The sequence below is a fragment of the Meles meles genome, chromosome 18 (genome assembly GCF_922984935.1).
Source record: "Meles meles chromosome 18, mMelMel3.1 paternal haplotype, whole genome shotgun sequence".
Classification (NCBI taxonomy): domain Eukaryota; kingdom Metazoa; phylum Chordata; class Mammalia; order Carnivora; family Mustelidae; genus Meles; species Meles meles.
The window spans coordinates 6,318,740-6,340,735 of record NC_060083.1 but is presented as its reverse complement, the minus strand read 5'-3'; the positions used below and the strand labels follow the sequence as shown (position 1 = coordinate 6,340,735).

General features: G+C 51.2%; 1 protein-coding gene across 1 annotated transcript in view; it reads left to right on the top strand.

Moving 5' to 3' along the window:
* The first annotated feature begins 384 nt into the window (after window positions 1-384).
* The window catches only part of DNAH9 (dynein axonemal heavy chain 9), a 326,713-nt gene continuing 305,101 nt past the window's right edge, over window positions 385-21,996 (top strand). The window contains 6 exon segments of the mRNA XM_045984493.1: window positions 385-804; window positions 8,947-9,143; window positions 11,210-11,368; window positions 12,462-12,592; window positions 16,867-17,078; window positions 18,560-18,793. Coding sequence (XP_045840449.1) covers window positions 385-804; window positions 8,947-9,143; window positions 11,210-11,368; window positions 12,462-12,592; window positions 16,867-17,078; window positions 18,560-18,793 — 1,353 coding nt within the window.

Sequence of the window (21,996 nt, the reverse complement as noted above, 5' to 3'; positions counted from 1 at the left end):
GTTTGAATTACACATTTGCGGAGTAGGTTGGAGAATCATCATATTTTCAGTGTCTGGAGACCTCTCAAAGAATTTAATCTGATCTTAGCCAACCTTTTACACACTTGCCCTCCCCTCCACGCACCGCGTCAATAAACCATCGCCCTGCACGGTCACCCGTGAGCACCTGCAAGCGCCCAGACCAGGCACTAGATAGGAGCGGCGCCCGGTTTCCTAGCAACAGCGACGCGACCCCGCCCCTTGCCCAGGGCGTCTCTCTCTTACCTTGCGGAGCTGGGAGGGGCGGGGCCTGGAGTCTCGTGTCCAATAGGAGAGGAGCGGAGGCGGGAGTTCGGGCCGCGTCCGCGTCGCCAGGGAAACGGCTGCGGCGGGCGGCAGCGCGCGATGCCGGGTGCTGAGGAGCCCGCCGCGCCGGCTGCTGAGAGCGCGGACCCGGAGCCCGGCGCCGCCGACCCGCGCCTGGGACTCCTGGGGGCCTACGTGGCCCTGAGCCTGCGGCCGGCCGCCGGCGCCTGGGAGCGCTGCGCGGGCACGGCCGAGGCGGAGCGGCTGCTGCATGCCTTCCTGGGCCGCGATGCTGAGGGGGGCCCGAGGCCGCTGCTGGTGGTGCGGCCCGGGCCCGGAGGCCTGGCGGTGCGACCCGGCCTGGACGCGGGGCCCCAGGCGGGCCCGCCTCGCGCCAAGGGGCTTTTCTTCCTGCGCACCGGGCCCGAGCCGCCGGGGCCCCGCAGCCTCCGCGGCGCCGTGCTGTGCGGGGACGTGCCCGCCGCCCCTCTGGAGCACCTGGCTGCGCTGTTCTCCGAGGTGAGGGTGGGCGGGTGGCCCCGAAGCCCTGCGCCCGCGGCTGCTGGGAGGGGGAGGGGAGGCCGGGGCGGAGGGGGCGGGGCCGGGGGCGGGGCCGGGGGCGGGGCCAGAGGGGATGGGAAAGACGCCCACCTGAGCTGTGGAAGCGAGCGGGGACAAGCTGAGGAGGGTCCGGCTCACAGGGAGAAGCTCGAAGGGCTCTGCCTTGCGTCGAAGCCAAAGTCAGGGGGAGGCTGGAGTCTGAAGAGCGCCCGGTGGGTCCTGACGTTCTTTAAGGCGGTGTATCTCCCAATCCCTCCGTAAACTGGCGCTGGGGGAGACAGGTAGCGGTGACCTGGGGGCATCTCGAAGGGGCCAGCGAGGCTATCCACAGTGCTTACCTATGGAGGGGAGTTGAAGGGAGAGGCGGTTTGGTTGTGGTTTCGTCTCGTTCATAAGTCTCACAACGGTGGACCAGTGCCAGCCCCGCGCGGAGATACGAAGTTGGGGCGTCCGCTGGCAATGTCCAACAGGTGTTCGGAGGGGTCTGCGCCGACCTCAGGGAGGAAGATCCCCGGAGATGTGGGTTCTAGGGAACTTCGTGACCGCGCAGCCCAAGCTGAGAGCGTGCAGGAGGTCTCAGAGAGGGGCCCCAGGCGAGGTTCTCGGGACAGCTCGACCTTTCTGGAATGGGAGTAAACGTCCCCTGAGTTGAGGGTGAGTGTTTCGGGAAGCGTGATGCACTGGGCCCTGCGGCTCAGAAAACAAGTATTAATGGAGTATTGGTTATATGATGTTTTGTGTGAGCGAGGCTATGGGGATACCAAAGAAATGGAAGACAAGACCCCACCCATGCAATTAATCCTATATTTAAAATATTTAAAACTCCTGCGACGGGGGAGGAGGCAGAACTCTACTTCAAGTTGGCCACAGTGGAGAACCAGGTCCTGGAGGTTCCCCGCTGGACCCCGTTAGTCCTTTGGTTGCTTTATCAGAAAGCTCTGGGGAGGGGGAATTCCAGGGAAGAGTCGCCCTGGGTGGGGGGAGGGGAGCCCAGAGAAGCTAGGGTTCTCCATAGACAGGGATGTATTTCAATCTTTTAACTACCCCAATTTACCGCCCTGCATTGTGTGAGCCCTGTCACCACAGAGATCCAGGCTCGTCTCAAATCCCCTCATGAATGATGATGATAGAAGGAAGTGCCATTGTGTTCAGAGGAGAGAGACAGGAGTGTAGAAGAAGGATTAGGGGACATAGACATCAAGGTAACTTCCAATGTCCTGGGAGACTGAACAAAGTTTCGGTCGTAAAAATACACTTAGTATGTGTGGGGGATGGCGGCCCATCACAGTTGTGTCACCACCCAAGGACATGTACCCAGCAAGCAAAAGTAATTTAAAAACAGTTTAGACCCTCAAGTGTTCCAGAATGTTCACTGGTGCGATAAAAGAGACTGGAAACGAACTGAATGTTTATCCGTAGGGGACTCACTGAGTGAATTAAGGTCCATCTATAATTAAAAGAATGATTGCCATGGAATGGTCCTTAAGATAGTTTGTATTCATTGTGGCCAAAAAAACCCCACAGGAGAAAAAATTCACTGTCCCAACCATTTCCAAGCGTCCGGTTGCCAACCACACACACTGTTGTGCAGGGAGTCCCCAGAAACTCCCACCATCCTGCATGACTTGGTCTTTACCCACTGAACAATTCCCTGATTCCACCCTTCCTTGGGCCGCCCCGGGCGTCCAGCCATTCTGCTTCCTGTTCCTGTGAACTTGACCGCTCTGGGGACCTCATGTAAATGGAATCATGCAGTAGGTGTCCTTTTGTCTCTGGCTTACTTCCTTTTACTTGATGTCCTCAAGGTTCATCCGGGATTGTACCATGAGACAGAATTATTTTCCTCCTTAAGGCTGAGTATGATTCCATTGTATGTGTATACACACAGTCTGCCTATCCATTCTTGCAAGGGTGGTTGTATAGGCTGCGCTTACCTCTTGGCTTTTGTGAATAATGCTGCAATTTTTTTAAGACTTTTTTTGGGGGTCGCCTGAGTGGCTTAGTTGGTTAAGACTTTTTTTTTTAAAGATTTTATTTATTTGACAGAGAGAGAGAGATCACAAGTACGCAGAGAGGCAGGCAGAGAGAGAAGGGGAAGCAGGCTCCCCGCTGAGCAGAGAGCCCGATGTGGGGCTAGATCCCAGAACCCTTAGATCATGACCTGAGCTGAAGGCAGAGGCTTAACCCACTGAGCCACCCAGGCACCCCAATAATGCTGCAATTTAATATAAGTTATTTTTTCCTTAATGTGCAGAATTATTGTATAGCCTGCCACCATTTCTGCTAAAAAGAGAAGAGAAGGTGGGAGGGAATAAGACAGGGAGGGAGGGAGGGAGGAAGGAAGGAAGGAAGGAAGGAAGGAGCGAGCGAGCACTCATTAACAGAGCAATCCACAGGTCTGAGAAACAGAACACTTATTCTTTTTAAGATTTATTTATTTATTTTAGAGACAGAGAATCTCAAGCTGTCTTCCCACTGAGCAGGGAACCGGAAGCAGGGCTCGATCCCAGGATCCTGGAATCATGACTTGAGCCAAAACCGAGACTTGAGATGCTTAACCGACTGATCCCCCTGGGTGCCCCCAAAATTATTTTTAGAATACCTTAAAGGGCTTAGCATTTTTCAAAGCCTCTAACAGCATCTCCTGTCTACTTCTTTTACACACGCTAAAGCTGATTGTGCTGCTTCAGTCCCCTGCTCCCCTCCGCTCCCCTCTGCCCCCCTTTCCCCTCCCAGTGCTCCTGGAGAGTGCTCCCGCTCTCCTATCTCTGTGGATCAGCTTGGCTCCCCACATTCTCCCACACCCTACTCAGCAGCACTCAAGCCAGAGGAGCCCACACGACTGAGAAAAGTCCTCCTGCGCTGGGGGGGAGTGTGATGTCAGTAAGGGGAAAAAGCTATAAATTTTATCATTTTGTTACACTAGTGCAGGGTTTTAAAAAAAATGCAATCAAGAAATGTTTCTCGGAACTGACAAAACTTAGTAATTAGTTCCCTGCTGCTTGTCTTCCTCCTCCCAGCCACATCGTTCCCTGCTGCCAGGTTATTTTCTTAGAGCTGTGAGACTTGGATGCCGTTTCAGAGTTTTGGGTTTTTTGGAAAGGGAGCGTGGGGATGTGGAATCTGATAGGCCTGGGTTCAAATCTTGGTTCTATGAAATGCATCCGTGTCATGTGACCTCTGGGGTCAGGGTCTAACTCTCTTGCAGGATTGTCATGAAATTTACAAAGGATGTATTAGGGCACGAGCAATAGTGTCCTAGCTTGTAGGCATGACCTAAGGGACAAGCGTTATTGTCACTTATCCTACTTAGAAGTGTCCTCATTTCTCTGAGCCATCCTCATTTTGCTCTAGCCCATCCCTGCTCTCCCTGGAGGAAAGCTGTATTCCCCCACAGCCCTTCCATCTCTGAGCCTGGAGCTGGAACAGGTGTCCTCGCTGCTCGATTCATATTGAAAAATCTCACTTTGGGTCTTATGTCACCAGACAATGCCACCCTCTCCCCCACCATTGCTGTGTCATGGCCCAATGGCGCTGCCCCTGGCTCACTGTGACTCTTTCCAACATCGCTCCTGCCTTAACACATGGCTACTTCATTAGACACATGAATGATCCTTCCAATAAGCTGGCCTCTGGGATCCTTGAGCATTCCTTCTCCAGTGATCTTGTCCCCCTCCCATCCCTTCCCCAGCCGTTCCTGTGGCCATTCCCAGACCTTGCACTACCAAACCACCCCCTCGTGATACAATTTCACACACTGCTTTCTCTGACCACAGCTCGTGTCTTTGAGCCCACTTCCCCTAGCGTCCCACTACCCGGAGCCTCTGGTCCATCCATCCCGCTGCCTTCCCACTGTCTGACTCCACACCATAATTCCGATGAGATCCAACGCAACGCTCTGTCTGTTCCATGCCTGCACCCATGAAGCCTGTGGGGCTGAGAAAAACCAGCCAGCACCGCTTTAAATTCATGACCCTCAAAATGTGATAGGCCTTTTATGCTTCCCAGCTGACACCTCGAGCTTCCTATTTTCTTGCTTTTCTAGACCACTATTAGACACTTTCTTTATTCCCCCCTCAAATGTCCAAAATGCCTATCAACCTCACTCAATGATGCTTTTGCTTCTTCCTTGGGTTTTAAAATGGAAATAATAGAATAAAACATCCACAGATGCCTACATCCATCCCATCCGCCCATATCCACGCTCATTCTGCTCCCCTATTCCTCCCATGGCGACAGGCGGACCGTCTGCCATCATCTGGGGACAACCCCAAGCCTCAGAACTGCCACTTCGTCTCTGAATCCCACCTGTTCTCATCTCCTTAAAGAGATCACACCAACATCCTTTCCTCCCTCCTACATTCTTTTTTTTTTCCTTCCCCACTAGCTATTTGCCATCAAACAAAATACTAGTTCCTCCCGCCACCTATCATCCCACTTGTGTCGTCCCCTCTATAGCGAAACATCTAGAAGATGGGTCTATTCTTGCCATGCCCCTTTCTTTTCCTGTTTCATCTGACTGTCACCCCCACATGGCATGGAAGAGAAAGTCAAGGACTTGTCAATGTCACCAGTGACCTCCACTTGGTTAAATGGCATGACCCTTTATCAGCCCTCTTCCTGCTTGACTTGTGTGCAGCATTTGGCACAGCTTGTGATGACCCACTCCTCCAGGAAGCCCCTTTCTTCACTTGGTTTCCAGGACACCAGTCTTCTGGGTTTCCACCAGTCAGTCACAATGGCCCCTTCTTTCCATTAATGGTACTCCCTCTTCCTCCCAGCTTCCTAACATTGGAGAGCCCTGGGGGGGTCACTCCTTGGACACCTTGTCTTCTCTAAAGAACCTCAGTTCCTTGGGAACACTGGTTCACCTGCAGAGTTTCACAGATCACCTGTATCAGACTCATTTGTTATCTCTAGCCTTTGCTTCTCTGAGTTCCCAACTACCTACTCAATGCCCCCATTTAGAAGTCTAATAGATGTATCAGATTCTAATGTGTCCAAAAACACATTCCAGGTCTTCCCTCAAGAATGGACTCTACCCTGGTCTCCCCCACATCAATTAATGGCAGTTCTGTTCTTCCTTCCTGCTCCCCAAGTCCCAAACTTTGAACTCATCCCAATGCCTTTTTTTGGTCTCACAACCCTACAACGAATCCATTAAGAAATCATATGGCTGAGCCTTCAAAATGTATATGGAACCAAACCCTCTCTTACTATCTCTTCCATTCTCCCAGGTGCCAAGCCATTGTCTTCTGTATTATAGCAATTACTTGCTAACCCATCCCCCCTTTTCACTTTTGCCCCCTACAGTCTATTCTTACCAAAGCAGCTAGAGTGAGTCTACTAAAAAAAAAAAAAAAAAAAAAAAAAGATGGCAGACAATTTTACTCCCTTTGCTCAAAACCCTTAAATGATTTCCATTCCTCTGAGATTAAAAATCAAAATCCCATAGGCGGGGCTGCATGGGATCCATCCCCTTTTACTGACCTCTAATCTTCTCATTCGCCCAATTCCAGCTTCATGGACCTCCACAGTGCTCCTTATCACAGTAGACATGCTGCCACCTCAGGGCCTTTGCACAGGCTGTTCCTTCTCTGCAGTATACTTCCCCCAAGGATCTGCACAGAACTCTCCCTGTCCTCCCACCTTTGTTTAAATGTTCCTTGTCAATGAGGCCCGTGCTAATCCCTCCATTTATCATTATAATCTCTCCTGCCCACACTCCTCTGCTCGTCTGCTTCATTAATTAATTTTTTGCAGGGTGTTTTGTTTATTGACTGTCTCTCCCTGGAAATACAAACTTCATGAGATCAAGAATCCTTGTCTGATTTCCTCACTGACACCTTCCCAGCACCTACAGCAGGACTAGCATGTAGTAGATGCTCAATAAATATTCATTGAGCAAATGAATAAATAGCTTTCCATTTCATAGAAAGTTCATGTTCATTATTTTTCTATCACCCAAAGCCCTCAAAAATCCAACCCCAAGCCCACTTACCACTTTTCCTTCCTACACACCAGATCCTACAGAGCACGCTGGGTATAAAAAACCAGATAAGGGGCACCTATGGGGTACAGTTGGTTGGGCATCTGACTATGGGTTTCGGATCAGGTCATGATCTCAGGGTCACGAGATCGAGCCCAGGGTCTGTTTGAGATTCTCTTTCCTTCTCCCTTTGCCCCTCCTGCTTGTGTCCTCTCTCTCAAATAAATAAATATTTTAAAAGACCAGATAAGATATAGCCCCTGCCTTTGAGATCCTAGGAATATTCCTTCCCTCTCCTGTTAGGCCTCTTGCCCTGGGTCCAAGAGTGTCCTTTCTTGCCATGAATGAGCAGAGCTCAATTTGTAACATTTTCTGTGTTGGCACTCTCTGTCCACATGTCCTTGTAATTTCTCAGTTCAGAGACTGTTTCCAGATGCACTGGGCAAAGGTCAGCCTCCTGGAGTTCTCCTGCTGGGTTCAGGTGCTCTGTTTCATAGCCACGTGGACTTTTTGGTCATATATAGAACCCAACAAACCAAATGAGTCTTTATTTCCATTACTTACTCAATTACCACATTTCCTGATCATCTTTTTTTTTTCCTGTATTTCTTTCATTCCACTATTCCTTTCCCTTAGCTGTGAGATTTGACAGGCAGAGGTTCCTAGTAAGTTGTATTAATTACAACTTTTTAAGTTTCAAGTGATCAAAACCTCCATTGAAAGTAGCTCAGAGGCACCTGGGTGGCTCAGTCAGTTACGCATCGGCCTTCGGCTCAGGTTGTGATCCCAGGGTCCTGGGATTGAGCTCTGTATTGCATGGGGCTCCCTGCTTGGCAGGGAGCCTGCTTCTCCCTAGGCCCCTCCCCCTGCTCATGTTTGCTCTCTCTCTTTGCCAAATAAATACATAAAATCTTTACACAAGGGGTGCCTGGGTGGCTCAGTGGGTTAAGCCTCTGCCTTCAGCTCAGGTCATGATCTCAGGGTCCTGAGATCGAGCCCCACATCAGGCTCTCTGCTCAACAGAGAGCCTGCTTCCCTCTTTCTCTCTGCCTGCCTCTCTGCCTACTTGTGATCTCTGTCAAATAAATAAAATAAAATCTTTTAAAAAAAATCTTTACACAAAAATAATGTAGTTCAGAAAATCCAAGAGCAGCCTGATTCAGGAGCTCAAATGAGGTCACGGGATTTGGTCTTTCTCCATCTGGGAACTGTCTCCTCCTGTATTGACCCTATTCTGAGGCTCCACAGGGTAACAGGATGGCCACAGCTGTTCCAGACTAATAGAAAAGAGAACGTTCCCTTCATCAAAAAGTTCCGATGAGAGACTTTGGCCCCCCCCTCACAGGCTCAGATTTGTTCATGTCCCACCGCTGGATCTAGAAATGAGTACCAACCAACAAAAATATAAAGAGGAACTATACCAGGTGGCCAAAACCCCAACCGGTGTTCACCCTATAGGTAGATTCAAGATCCTCACCTTGGTTTACTTCTTTAAGGTGCTCATCATACCTCCTGCAGACAGACGGACATCCTTACCTTCATTTGTCCTCTGCCTTGCTTCCAGCCCCCATGGTGGTTTCAATCACCTCTTACTCACCCCATTAATGAGGGAGAGGCCCCTGCCCAAGAGTTCTGGACTGATGAGACTGACAGCGGATTATTCGTTACCCATAGTCACCCCTCAGAGGAGGCTGCCGTGTTGCAAGGTTGCCCTTGGGAACACAGTGAAAAACCGGAAGCCATGGGAGGCAAGCTGGGAGGCATCCCAAGGCTAGGATGCTCACTGGCTCCTGTGGGAGGATGGGATCGACTTGTTGGAAGAAGCCCGGGACTCAGAAATAGCAGCCACGTCTGTCCGCTTAATGAGGAGGCATGTTTGGCTAAGGGACCTCATCTCCAGGAGCTGGGCGGCCAGGGAAATTGGCAGGTAGGCTATCCGTGACCCTCCCGTCTTACCAGATGTCCAGGCAGCCCAGAACCTTGGTTCTTAGTAGGCAGCCCTATAGCACAAGGACTGCAAAGAGGTTTCTGGACCTTTCTCAGATAGTCCTTCTTTAAAGTCTCTGAAGAATAAGGCCCACCTTTGCTGCCCCCCTGCACCTCTGTTCCAGGTGGTTATCCCCATCCTAGCCAACGAGAAGAATCACCTTGACTGGCCCCATGTGGTCCGTCTGGATGTCCAGCGGCATGCCCACAGCCTCCAATGCGACCTCCTGGTTCTCCTGGAGCATGTGAAGGGGAAAACCTTGCTGCCTCTCCCAGCGGGCACAGAAAAACTCGAGTTGGCGGCTTCTCAGAGTGAGACCATGTAAGTAACACCAGCCCGGCCATCTGGGGCTCTGTGACACGGGAGCCGCTGGTTTATCAGAATGTGTCCTTGACAACTTTGCTGTTCCCAACTCTGTGCATCTCCGCGTGCCGCGCACAAGCCCCTTTGCCACGGTCCCTGGACTGTGTGTGTTCTGCTGATCACCACCCTTGCCCTAGTCCCTGCCCCTAAAGTGTCTGACGCCTAACAGAATTATTTCAGGGCTGAGAACAGTCACACTGATTTCAGGATCCTCCGTATGGGGACAGTGGCTCATCATTGGCAAGGACCCAGGGCCGGGGATGGGGGGAGACAGTGCCCCTCTTCCCAGCATTTACTCGGCACATAGTGTCACAACGGGGGGCTCTTAATGCAGCTCACACCCCGCTCCCCCAGCCGCTTGAGGCTTCTGTCCAGTCTTGGGGATTTTTTCTCTTTTTTTCAAACAGAAACAAATCTGCTTCATGGAGACTTGAAGCCAGCTCTGAGATAGCTTTGTTTCTGACCCATGGGGATCCCCCCCCTTTTCTGTGTATCTAAATGATACATATTTTTTTATCTTCTATCCAGCACTTCTGTCTGGGGCAACAGGCCTCCTTGCTGCATGCATGTGGTCTACCATACTTCCAGGAGTTTGCAAATTCACTACCGTCTCCACTAGATATTCAGGGCCCGTGATTTGATCTGGAGAAAAAGTAACGCACGGGTAATGCCAATGTACTTTGTAATGAGTTTTTGCCATTGGAAGTAATTGGCGACATATATAATTTGAAGCAATTTCCCAGTTAACTAGAAAACCTAATGTGGTTTAATAAAAATATTCAATTTTCGAAATAAATAAATTCAAATTACCCTTTTCCTGTCCTTTTTGTATTTTAACATAATAACATTCAGTGCGTGGGTATATACTCATCGCAGGGTTGGTCTCGCTTTGTTCAAATTTGATAATTTCCCAGAAGGCTGGATTGTATTTCAGGGCGGTACGTATCTTCTCCTTTCAATACCTTCCATAATCACTTGGGCCGTATCACTGCTCGGCAAATATGAATTTAATTAAATTAAGCGAAGGTGGGTGTCAGGCAGGAGAACGCGGCTGGTGGATTCTCTCTCTGTGTCACTTGTGTCCCGGGTTCATGGCATGAGCTGCCATCCATGGAGGCTTTGTGGCAAGACCACCAAAATGGGTTCCGGATCCTTCATCCCCTCCAACAGACCTCGAGTTTTCTTCACTTACTTATTTTGGGAAAGCTGTATGATGGGGAATGCTGGTTCTTCAGCATTCTGGAAAAGCCAGGACATCGCGAAATTGCCCGTGGTGTCCAGATGGCCAGTGCTCTGCCTTGTGGAGGATGGAGCTCCCTCCTCTTGCTGCAGATCTAAGACCAAGTGAGGGAACTGGCGGAGAGAGAGATGTGGTTCGGTGCCGAGCCAGATTTTCTCCCAGGACAGGCTGATCTACTAAAGATCGCACCACTTGGTCAAGAAGGGAGCTCCCTGACATGGGTGGTACTCCAGCAAGGACTGGATGGCCATCCGGGTATCTTCTGTCCAGTGTGTTCTGCACTGACGGAAAGGCCCAGCGGGATTAGTCTTCAGGATACTGGTGAACCCCCGACCTTGAAATAATCGTGTACACGTGCTCACGTCAGCATTTTGCGGAGAGAGGAGCTGTATTTTTCTTTTTCTTTTTTTTTTTTAATATTTTTTATTTATTTGACAGAGAGAAATCACAACTAGGCAGAGAGGCAGGCAGAGAGGCAGGCAGAGAGAGAGGAGGAAGCAGGCTCCCCGCGGTGCAGAGAGCCCGATGTGGGGCTCGATCCCAGGACCCTGAGATCATGACCTGAGCCGAAGGCAGAGGCTTTAACCCACTGAGCCACCCAGGCGCCCCAGGAGCTGTATTTTTCTTATGGACCCCATATCAGAATCTGTCATCCAACAAAAGCTCAGAATGCCTGGCCAAGGTAGAATTTCCCCCTATTTTTTATAAGACTTGGAATTCTGCTGGCGGGGGGACACGCCGAGTTATTTCCGGTATACCAAGAGACTCATTGTGTCTTTCACAGCTTGGATTGTACCGATAAGTCCATCATCTATGCCCTTGAGTCGGCCGTGATCCAATGGAGCCGCCAGGTCCAGCTGGTGCTCAAGAGAAAGTCTTTCCAGCCTCTCCTGCAAGGGGAGAGGCCCACCCCCAAGGCGGAGTTGGAGTTCTGGAAGAACAGGTAGGCCCATGCTCCAATCCTGGAGCGTAGATGTCTTCCAGAGGACAGTGGCCTGGTGGGGCGGGGTGGGTGGGTGGTCAGGAGCAGCCCCAGAGTCTGGTCCCACACCCAGCTGTTTCTCATTATCCCTGGGCTGGGCAGGCAGCTCAGGGTTTCCTACCCACTGGAAGATACACCCTTTCCTCGAGTTTCAATATTCGAGTCAATATTCAAAAATTCGAGTCCCCCCTCCTTTCTGGAGCTCCATTCTGCCTTCTGCCATTTCTTCAAAGGCTCTTTCAACCAAATGTAAAATTAATGAAGTCTCTTATTTTTCTTCTGCTCGTCTACTCCCTCCTCCTCAGTCAGTCAAAGCTCCATGCACACACATTTTTGTAAGGATCTGGAGAAGAGAGAGGGGTTTGGACAGTTGGCTGCCTGCAGAACGGCCTCTCCTGGGTCCCAGCCAATCATCAGGAGGGCTGCAGAGCCCATTTTCCACAGTGTCCCAGCCCCACGGGATTCCAGAAAGACCCAACTGTTGCTTCTGCTCCTTCCCACCTTTCCTTGCTTCTTTTTATTACTGTGCTGCTTAGTCCTTCACTCAGAAGGACACAGAAAGCTGTTTGAGGCCCACGGTCCTATCCTGGCATTGAATGGAGAGCATGTCTGTGTCACATGAGTGGGCATGACTGTGGGGCTCCAGCCCCATTTCTGCCGCCATGCTGAGATGCCCTGTCCTCCTGTCCCATCTCTGACCATTCCTCGGACCTGCTGAGGAGCCCTTCTCCGGCAGCTGTGCTCTGACAACACCTCTGTGGCCCGCCCCAAACCTGACTGCCAGAGCTAATGACCTCCAGCTGCCAGGCTTCTGAGCCACCAGATGGTCACAGCAGTGCTCCCTGCTGCTAACTCCTGGAGCTGCCCCGCTGAACCCAGGTCCGCAACTCTGGCTTTTGCCCTCATTGTTCCAGGAACAGATGCCCTGCTCCGCGGGGCTGGAGCCAGCCTCTGTGGGAGCAGCTGGAGACAGGGCTCCTCTCTGTCTCCCCCAGGGTGGGTCATCACGGCGTGGCCCCGGTTCCCTGGACTCACCCTTCTCCCCATGTTGCAGGTCTGAGGATCTGGAATACATTTATGATCAACTGAGAGCCGTAAAGGGAAGGGGCATGGCGAGGCTCCTGGACAAGCTTCAGAGCAGCTACTTCCCAGCTTTCCAAGCCATGTTCAGAGATGTCCGAGCAGGTGAGGACCCGCCAGAATTTTCCCACATAACATCAGAGGCCAGTTTCCTATTTCGCGCCGAATTATCTTCCTCTCTCTGATTTCCACAGCTTTCCATTCTTAAAGCCCTCCAACCTGGGGCGCCTGGGTGGCTCAGTGGGTTAAAGCCTCTGCCTTCAGCTCAGGTCATGATCCCAGGGTCCTGGGATCGAGCCCCGCATCGGGCTCTCTGCTCAGCAGGGGGCCTGCTTCCTCCTCTCTCTCTCTGCCTGCCTCTCTGCCTACTTGAAATCTCTGTCAAATAAATAAATAAAAATAAATAAATAAATAAAAAAACCCTCCAACCTGACCCACTCGAGCTTGGCAGCGGGCACATGAAATCTGGAAGCAAGAAAGCAGGACCTTTGGGCTCAGTTTGCATTGCGAATGCTTTGTGACCTTGGCGAATTCACCTAACCTCTCTGGGCTTTAGCGTGTAACCACGGTTGTGGCACAGAGTCTTCCGGAGGGGGCTTCCCTGGACCACTGTGAGATGATATAGTGGAAGTCGTCTTGTGCATGTTGGAGTCTCACCTCTGGGATGCAGCTCCCTCTGCCCCTTGCTCCTTGAGAAGGGTCTCTGGTGTGTCTAGCTCCCTTCGCTTTTCTGTTCCTGCTCTCGGATGGGCCTGTGATTTACTCGCCGCCGGAGCAGCAGACAAGATCGGCCCTTGTCAAAATTGCAAAGCCAGCAAAGTCTATAATTAGAAGGAGGTAAAGATTTTTAGGGCTCCCTCTCCCCTCGTCTGGGCACTTTGCTTCTTTCCTTTCTCCTATCAATCTTCCTCCAGCTCCTCAGGCTTGGAGGTCGGAATGGGCTTTTGAAGATGTTCGCAATGTCATGAGATTTAAGCTTAATCCAAGCAGTGGTTTTTCCAACATTTTTTTCCTCTCTCATTTCTCTTTCTATGGAAGTCCAAAATATAAACCTAATCAAGGCACATTTGGTCCTTTACAGAGGGGCATGTCCTGCGTCCAGACCCATAGTTGGCCTGCCCCACCATCTCCTCCTCATGGCATAGGGTTTGGAAACCCCTCAGCTAAAGGAATAAAGGTGCCAGTGGTGGGGTTCTTAACATACGCTGAATAACAGAGGAGAAGCTGGCATAAGAGGCTAGACTTCGAGGTCCTTCTGGGCCCTAAAATCTTACTTACTACAGACATTGCTGTGCCAGCACATAAAGCTGGCTCGGAATGAGATCCCTCTTGGGGCCCCCATTTATTGCTTCACTGAGAGATTTTGTGTCCCAGGGGAAAATCGGTGGTTGTTCCCAATTTATACTTTAGTTCAAATGGGAGGGGTGTCCCCCAAAAGCAGGTGGGCATCACTCCTGGTGTGAGATGATCATGGGAGATGCCCCAAAAGGATTTTGATGATAGCAGTTAGGCAAAGGCATGGTCAGAAATTCTGATGGGATCTTCTGAGAATAAAAAGATTTTAGAGGGACACCTGGCTGGCTCAGTTGGTGATGCGTGCGACTCTTGATCTCAGGGTTGTGGGTGTAGAGATGACTTTAAAATAACAACTCAAAATTCATCTTAAAAAGATTTTTTTTAGGGGCGCCTGGGTGGCTCAGTGGGTTAAAGCCTCTGCCTTTCGCTCAGGTCATGATCCCAGGGTCCTGGGATCGAGCCCCGCAGCAGGCTCTCTGCTTGGCAGGGAGCCTGCTTCCTCCTCTCTCTCTCTCTGCCTGCCTCTCTGCCTGCTTGTGATCTCTCTCTGTCAAATAAATAAATATAATCTTTAAAAAAAAAAAAGATAAAATCTTTAAAAAAAAAAGATTTTTTTTAAAGATTTATATATTTATTTATTTGACAGACAGAGATCAGAAGTAGGCAGAGAAGCAGGCAGAGAGAGAGGAGGAAGCAGGTTCCCTGCTGAGCAGAGAGCCCGATGTGGAACTCGATCCCAGGACCCTGGGATCATGACCTGAGCTGAAGGTAGAGGCTTTAACCCACTGAGCCACCCAGGTGCGCCTCGTCTTAAAAAGATTTTAGAGGGGCGCCTGGGTGGCTCAGTGGGTTAAACCTCTGCCTTCAGCTCAGGTCATGATCCCAGGGTCCTGGGATCGAGCCCCGCATCCGGCTCTCTGCTCAGGCGGAGCCTGCTTCCCTCTCTCTCTGCCTACCTCTCTGTCTACTTGTGATCTCTCTCTGTCAAATACACAAATAAAATCTTTAAAAAAAGATTTTTGAGCTTTTGAACTTCTTATTTCTAATTTCAGAACATCTGTCTTCCTTGAACCTAGAAGGACCCACTGTGTGTGTTATTCATATTCGTCATGATCAGGGCAGTCCTTTGGCTCAGTGAGGGACGGAAGGTAGGGAGAGGAAAATATTCCTGGATCAGTGGGCACGGGCGAGAAAATGGCAAGAAGGGAAGAGGAGGTTAAAGGAGTGGAGGCAGTAGAGTGGGGACAAGATTGCCAGAAGTGGAACGGGGAATGAAGACCCTTGGGCCACGGGAAGCAACAGGTCCCTGCAGGAGAGGTCTCATCTCAGGCCACCAGGGGCAAAGGCTTTTGTCCCTGAAGAGCCTGTTGTCAACAACTGACCAGCCAAGCACTGGGCATCCCTGTGCAACTGGCTGTTTGTATTTACAGTTTCCAAGAGGCGTGAGCTTAATGTTGGGCATTTCTTTCTTCACCTGCCTTGTAGCCAAGTTGTGATGGCACTCTGGACTGAAGGAGCCAACCCTCAAATACCGTGCCCTTAAAAATCCAGGGAATGCCTACTTATAGGATTAAAGGATTGAGGGTTTGCTTTTTTTTAAAGGTCTCCTAAAGAGAAGGCTTCTCTGGCACTGGGTCCTCGGCCTCCTCTCTCATGGCGCGTGTGAAAGCTAGAGCGTGTGCCTGTTAGCACGGCCGATGGAGGCATGTACCCCCACTCCCACACAGTGGTCTTAATGTTCTCAGCACTCCCCGCTCAGTTCACGATACTGAACTTTTGAAAACTTGATTCACGTACGACTTCCCACTTGGGATATAAAGTATAAATGTACGCATTGCCAACTCGTGGTGGAGTGAGCCCCATGGCCATCACGCCAGGGTTCAACCCTGCAACTTGGGGTGATCTTACTTTGGCTTAGCTAGACAGGGCTGGCCAATTCTTGGAGAGAAAACCCTAGGAAAGGTATGTAGGTTTTGATTTCTTCCCTTGTTTCTTTGTTTTTAAGATCGATTGATTTATTAGGGAGAGAGATCATGGGTGGGAGGGGCAGAGGGAGAGGGAGAATGTCAAGCAGACTCCACACTGAGCATGAAGCCTGGCATGGGGCTCGACCTCACGGCCCTGAGATGATGACTTGAGCCAAAATGGATGCTTAACTGACTGAGTCACCCAGGCACCCCTGATTTCTTCCCTGGTAAAGTGGGAGTAAAAAAGCTACCACACAGTGTTTGCAATGAGATGGTTTATGTCTAGTGAGTAGAACAATGCCTACCATACTGAAATGAAATAGTGTCTAGTTTGAGCTTCCTTTAGGATGAAGACAGAGCTTTATCACCACAATATAGCCTGAGACCATCTGGTCTCATGCGATACTGTCTGATTTTTCTGTCCGGGAAAGAGCCAGGCTTTATAAATGGCCCCCCTTCCAGATCAGTTTCATTCAATGGGCTTTTGTATTTTCTCTCAGTCCATCTGCAGAATTAGTCTGCGACATACTGGGTTTCCTCCTTTCCCCTCTCAGTCCCCACAAGGCCACTAATGAAAGGCACCTCCCTTTCCTTGGCTGTGTTCAAAGGAAATGGTGGGAGACTCCTCTGGCTTTGAAAACCTTGCCGTAGTCAGTCTGTACTCTCTCTCTATTCCCTGTGACTGCTTCTTGGTACCAGCTCACTGAGACAGCTTATTGGCAAATATTCGTCTTAACATTACCTTTTATGGAGCACCTGCTCTGGTCCAGGGGCTGTGCTGATGGGGTACGGGTTCTGTTTGTGCCATGTTCAGACCTTCGCATTTGAAGGCAGATCCTTCTGACTCTAAAACTTGTCCCTTGTCATCTACTTTGGATGGCCTCGGACCTAGCAGCAGCAGAATACCTTCTAACACCGGTCACTGGAATGGGGCTAGCAGAGCCAGGCAGAAGCCCAGATACAGGACTTTTGTCAGAGAGTCTCGCCGGACCATTATTTCAGCTGCCCAGAAATTCTAGCCACTGTTCTGCAGATCCTTCGGTCCTGGGCACCTGGGCTCTCCTGGGTGGGTACGAGCACCAAGCAGGGAAGGTGACCATCTTCAATCCCTTCCAGCTCTGGCAGAGGCACGGGACATCCGAGTGCACCTGACGCCACTCTCCCACCACCTGGAGCTCCTGGAGAGCCTGGAGTTTCCAGAGGTGAAGCCACGGCTGCAGCCTCTGCTCCACGTGGTCTGTCTGATCTGGGTCACCTGCGAGTCCTACCGCTCCCCGGGGCGGCTCACGGTGCTACTGCAGGAGATCTGCAACCTCCTTATCCAGCAGGTCAGCTCCGGGGAGGGGGGGGGGCACTGAGTCCCAGGGAAGCGTAAAGGGGGCACTTTGTTCAGGGCAGGGAAATAATTATGGTCCAAAGGATTATTTTACGGTCACCGCCGATAAGTCACAGAGGTGTCCTCGGTAGTGCTGGTATACATGGGCGGACCAGTCTTCCTGCCCCCACTGCCCACGACTTGGGGTCAGGCAAAGGGTGGGCACGGTGAGTTTCACCCTCAGTGCTCTGTGCCCACAGTCAGCGGCAAAACCCAGCAGTTAAGAATCCTGCCTCCAGAGCCAGGCGTCCTTGTGACAAATTTTGCCTCACCACCTGTTTGCTGTGTGTGCCTGGGCAAGTAACTTACCTGCTCTGTGCGTCTCATGTTCCCCACTGTGCAGTGGCCAAAAGAAGAGGACCTGTCTGCATCTAGTGTACCCATGCCCTCCATGGGCTATGAACTCAGCTACAAAGACCTCACGCTCCACACTCCTCCTCCTTCTTAGGGACTCCGCTGCAACACCAACTAGTACAGCACAAACCTCAGGCTGTTCTGCCTATAAACAGAACTTGGGACCATAAGGAGGCTGGAGTGATCTGCCTCCCAAATTGGCTTCTTTTACCTCTAAGGAGCTGTGACCATGAGAACACAGTGAACACATGTAAAGAGTGATTGGTAACAACGAACATCTGCGGAGCCCATTGCAGCCTGCCAGGTGCTATGACATTCAAGACCTTGGCCATTCTCAGATGAATCCCATGAGATGGGCAGGGAGAGCCTTATTAATTTATTATCAACATTTAAAGACGTGATCTCAGGCTCTAGGAGGTTAACTAAGTCACCAAAGATCACCCAATCCAGGACTGGAAGCTGGTTGTTTGACTGCTAGACCAGCATCCTTCCATTGCTGCCTATTCATCATCCAGGACTCTTGTGACTGGAAGGATACGAAAACCCAACCCAAACCAGCATCAACAAAAAGATAATTTATCGGTTCATGTACCTCAAAAGCCTGCGGCCAGGCTGGCTTCAGTCCCAGCCAACAGGAAGGCTCAGATGATGTCACCAGGACGTGGTCATTTCTGCCCCACCCGGTGGTAGTGAAGTCGGCTGTCCTGATTCAGCTTTCTAGCTTTCCAGGTTCAAGGCTCTTGGAAACAAGTTCTCAAAGAATTCTTGCTTTTGAATTACTTGACTATATTAGTCACAAGAGAACACCCAGGGAAGAACAGCTGGCCCAACCAAAGTTCATGGTGGTTCCTCTGCTTGGGCACCTGCCCATCCCCGAGCCAGTCCTGGACAGTCTGACTCGAGCCCAGGTCCCAGTCCACCTGCTGAACTGAGGACAGGGCCAGAGGGTCTCCTAGAGGATGCTTCTGGAAAGTACCGCTGTGCCAATTATTCCACTCAGACTTGGGGAGAGTGGGCAAAAATTGTAGGGTGCTCCACGCCCGTGTATTCTCAGCACCCCCTGATCTGTTTGCATTCCAGGCCTCTAATTACCTCCGCCCCGAGGGCCTCCTGAGAAGTGAGGCCGAGGAAAGTCAGAGGAAGCTGCACGTGGCCGTGGACACATTGAGCTGCTTCAAGCAGGGCTTTCAGGACAGAAGGGAGCATCTCCGCACTTACTTCAAAGAGAACCAGGAGGTCCGGGAGTGGGATTTCCAGTCTTCTTTGGTCTTCGAGCAATTGGATGGCTTCCTGGGGCGGCTGCTCATGGTGCAGGTGGGTGTTCTCTTTCACTGTCAGGCTCCCGGCTGGACGCGGCAGGAAGCAAGAGCAGGAGGAGGCGGGCAGACGAGTGGAGGAGATCCAAGGAAGGACAGACACAGAATCAGGGAATGTCAGTTTGGGAGTGGGGGGAAGGTATTAAGTGTCACGATAAACGCGAAATGGGTGTGTTAACCGGAAACAGGAAAGAGGGCCCCCTAATTCAGAGGGGCTCTGAGAAAGTGGGGAGCTCTAGAAGAAACACATGTTGAAACTGGAGAAGGATTTCTCCAGGGAAAGATGGGGGAGGGCCTAGAGATGGAGAGAGTGTCTAAGGGAGAAAGCCAGAAGCTAGATCGCACCTGAAGCACACCTCAAATCCTTCCCTGGATGGTGGAGAGTACAAATAATGGACATCTGGCTTTATCCTAAGTGCCTCCTGCTCCTCTGTCTCCCTCTTGCGATCAACCCCTTCCCGTCTGTTTGGATGGACACTTGCCCTCCAACCTGCTCAGCCTGGCGACCTGGGTGGGATACCAGTCAGCCCCTCCCCTCCCCCCCCCCCCCCCAGCTTTCCGGCCCTGCAGCAGCCCTAGCTCCCCCTCCAAAGGAAGGAGAGCAAGGCCCGCCTCTAGCCCTGGGCACACATGCTAATGATGTTACTTTGCATATAGACGATATGCTAACATTAGGGCATCTCCTGTGCAGGGTGTCTTCAGTAAACACGAGCTCCCTGGAGTCATTACCCTCATAGGAGTTCTCCAGGCTGCTCTTTCTGTCTGAATCAAGGGCACGGAGGCATAAAAAGCAGTTGCCCAGTTTAATTAGAGGATGGCTTCAATGTCGTCCCACTGTGTCTTCCTGCTTCGTCCTCCCGCCCCCACCCCTTGAGTCTGCTGTCTTTCGCTCCCGCTTGCCTCTCCGCTCTGAGGTCACACGCCACCCCTCCTTTCCTCTTCCTTCCCTTCCCACCTGTCCCCCTTCCCTTTCACTTTTGTCTCCCTTCCTCCCTCCCTTTCTCCCTCCCTTCTTCCTTCCCTTCTGTTAGTTCTTCCTGTTTTGTGTTCCGTATCTTTCTATTCACCCTGCCTTTCTGTGATCTTCCTTCTCGGTGGCTGCCTCCTCCCCCTGTGTTAGCATTTCCTCCCCTCTTCCAAGTTTCCTCTCCCTAACGTTCACTCTGACTCATCCCCTTGCCTTCTTGACTCCCCTATCGCTTCCCTGCTCGGCTCAGCACAGAGGACACAGAGCTGTTGATCTTCTGGGAGCATGTTTCATGTGGCCCTGTAGTTAACATTCTGTGCATCTCTGTGATCAATGCCTGTTTGAAATGGGATTAATCTGCTTCTCTCCAGCGAGAATTAGCATGAACCTCTCCTTCTTCATCCTGCCCTTCTAATATGTGGCCACCGAGACGTGGGTGGCAAGAATTAACAAATACAAGAAACCACGCTAACAAGATGACATCCGTACCTTTATCCTTCTGCATGCTTATGGCCCCGGTTATGTTGTAAAAAGCCTGGTTTTTCATCTCCCTCGCTCCCTTGGATTTCTTCCCCTCTGATTTGTATTGCTTTTCTCCCTGCTCTTTGGCACAAGAAAGTTTTATTGTGCAGATGGCCTCTTCCCTCTGGGCACCTGCTGAAACAAAAGTTGGGGGCTGGGCGAGGAGGGGATTGGGGGGGCTGTAAATTGCTGTGCAGAGTGGGCAGGTCTGAGCTAGCAGAGGGATTGTGTTCTCAGGTTACCAATGTCCTCCCCCTTCTCCCCCTCCTCCTCCTCCCAACAGGGATACAGCTGATCTCTGATAGAGCCAACCCTGGGGGAGGGAAAGGAAGCAGAGAAAATCAAGAACCAACCTGTTTTAGGAGCCTACCTCCTGCTCTGGCAGCCAGCCGACACCCAGCCCGGGCTGGGTACCAGTGCCCTTACTAAGTATGACTCGTAAGGTCACGTGCCCGTGGTCACAGAGGGCAGGGAGGTTTGGCTGGCATCTATTACCTTTCCAGCAAAGTTGTGAATCTCCCAGGGAGCTCCGAAGGGCCTGGTCCCTCTTGCCCTGCTTCCCTCCCTGCGTTGAGAGGGTTTCGAACTGATTTTGTGCCTTTCATTTGCCCTCCTACTCTCAATTCTGCCTCTTTGTACCCAATTTCTACTGCCTGATCCCTAACTCTCTTTTTAAAATAAATCATTTGGGTCAAATGATAAACCACTCCCCCTTCCATGAAAGGGCCTTATTTCTTTGACTTTATGACTTCCTAAGGAAATACCAAAAATATATAAAATCTTCGCAATTGCAACAGTCAAAATTCAAAGGGGAAAAGAGGGGCTCAGCTGACTCTTGATTTCCCTCCGTCACCCTGCCTTCCTGTTTGGGGCTCTAGTGCACACACACCCCACACGTGGCTCGGCTCATTTTTTGTGCCGTCGCTGCAGGGAGGTGGCAGACCCTCCCTCGCCTCCCCCCTCCTCCCCTCTCCCCTTCTGTTTCTGCCTGCAGCCTCTTCCCTACCCACAATGTCCAAAGCAGCTTGGAGAAAACCCTCCTTTCTTTCATGATCAAATTGCTGTAAAGCTGTGATTCACTTGGAGACAAAATGATTTCCTGCTGAGGCTTTATGCGAGGTGATTAGCAGGGGGAGAGGTAATCAGCTGACCTAATGTGCACCATGTTCATTCCTCGGCTCCTTCCACCATCTGCAGCCTCTCTGCTGCCTCCTTCTCCCGGAGCCTAATTGGGGCGGCTTCCCTTTCAGCCGGCCCGAGCATGCAGCCACGTAGGAGACCATTAGCTACATAAGGTCGGCCTCTGTCGAAAGGTAAAGAAAACAGTCTTTCACCCAACGACCTTTCAAGATTTTCATCCGTGAATGCCTGCTTTGTGCTCTCCCTTAATGAATTCTGGAGACATTTCTTTTAAGACGGGTGGCGTGACCTCTCCGAGACCAGGCTTGTGTTTGTGGGGTTTGGTCATCATTCCCGCTTTCAAGTCCAAGCCTCATGGGCCACCGCACAAGGGGAGCCCTGCCCCGCATCGCCACTGTTAAAGGTTGCTTAGTCATTGCAGAGGACCCAAGCAGCCAGTCGGCCGCCTGGAACCCCACGCTCTTTGGGGGATCCGGCCGGGAGCTGTCTATCAGCCCTTGGACCTCTCTTACCCACCACCCCGATCTAGTGACATCAGCGTGATGGTAATGCATGACAGTGGCCACCGCGGA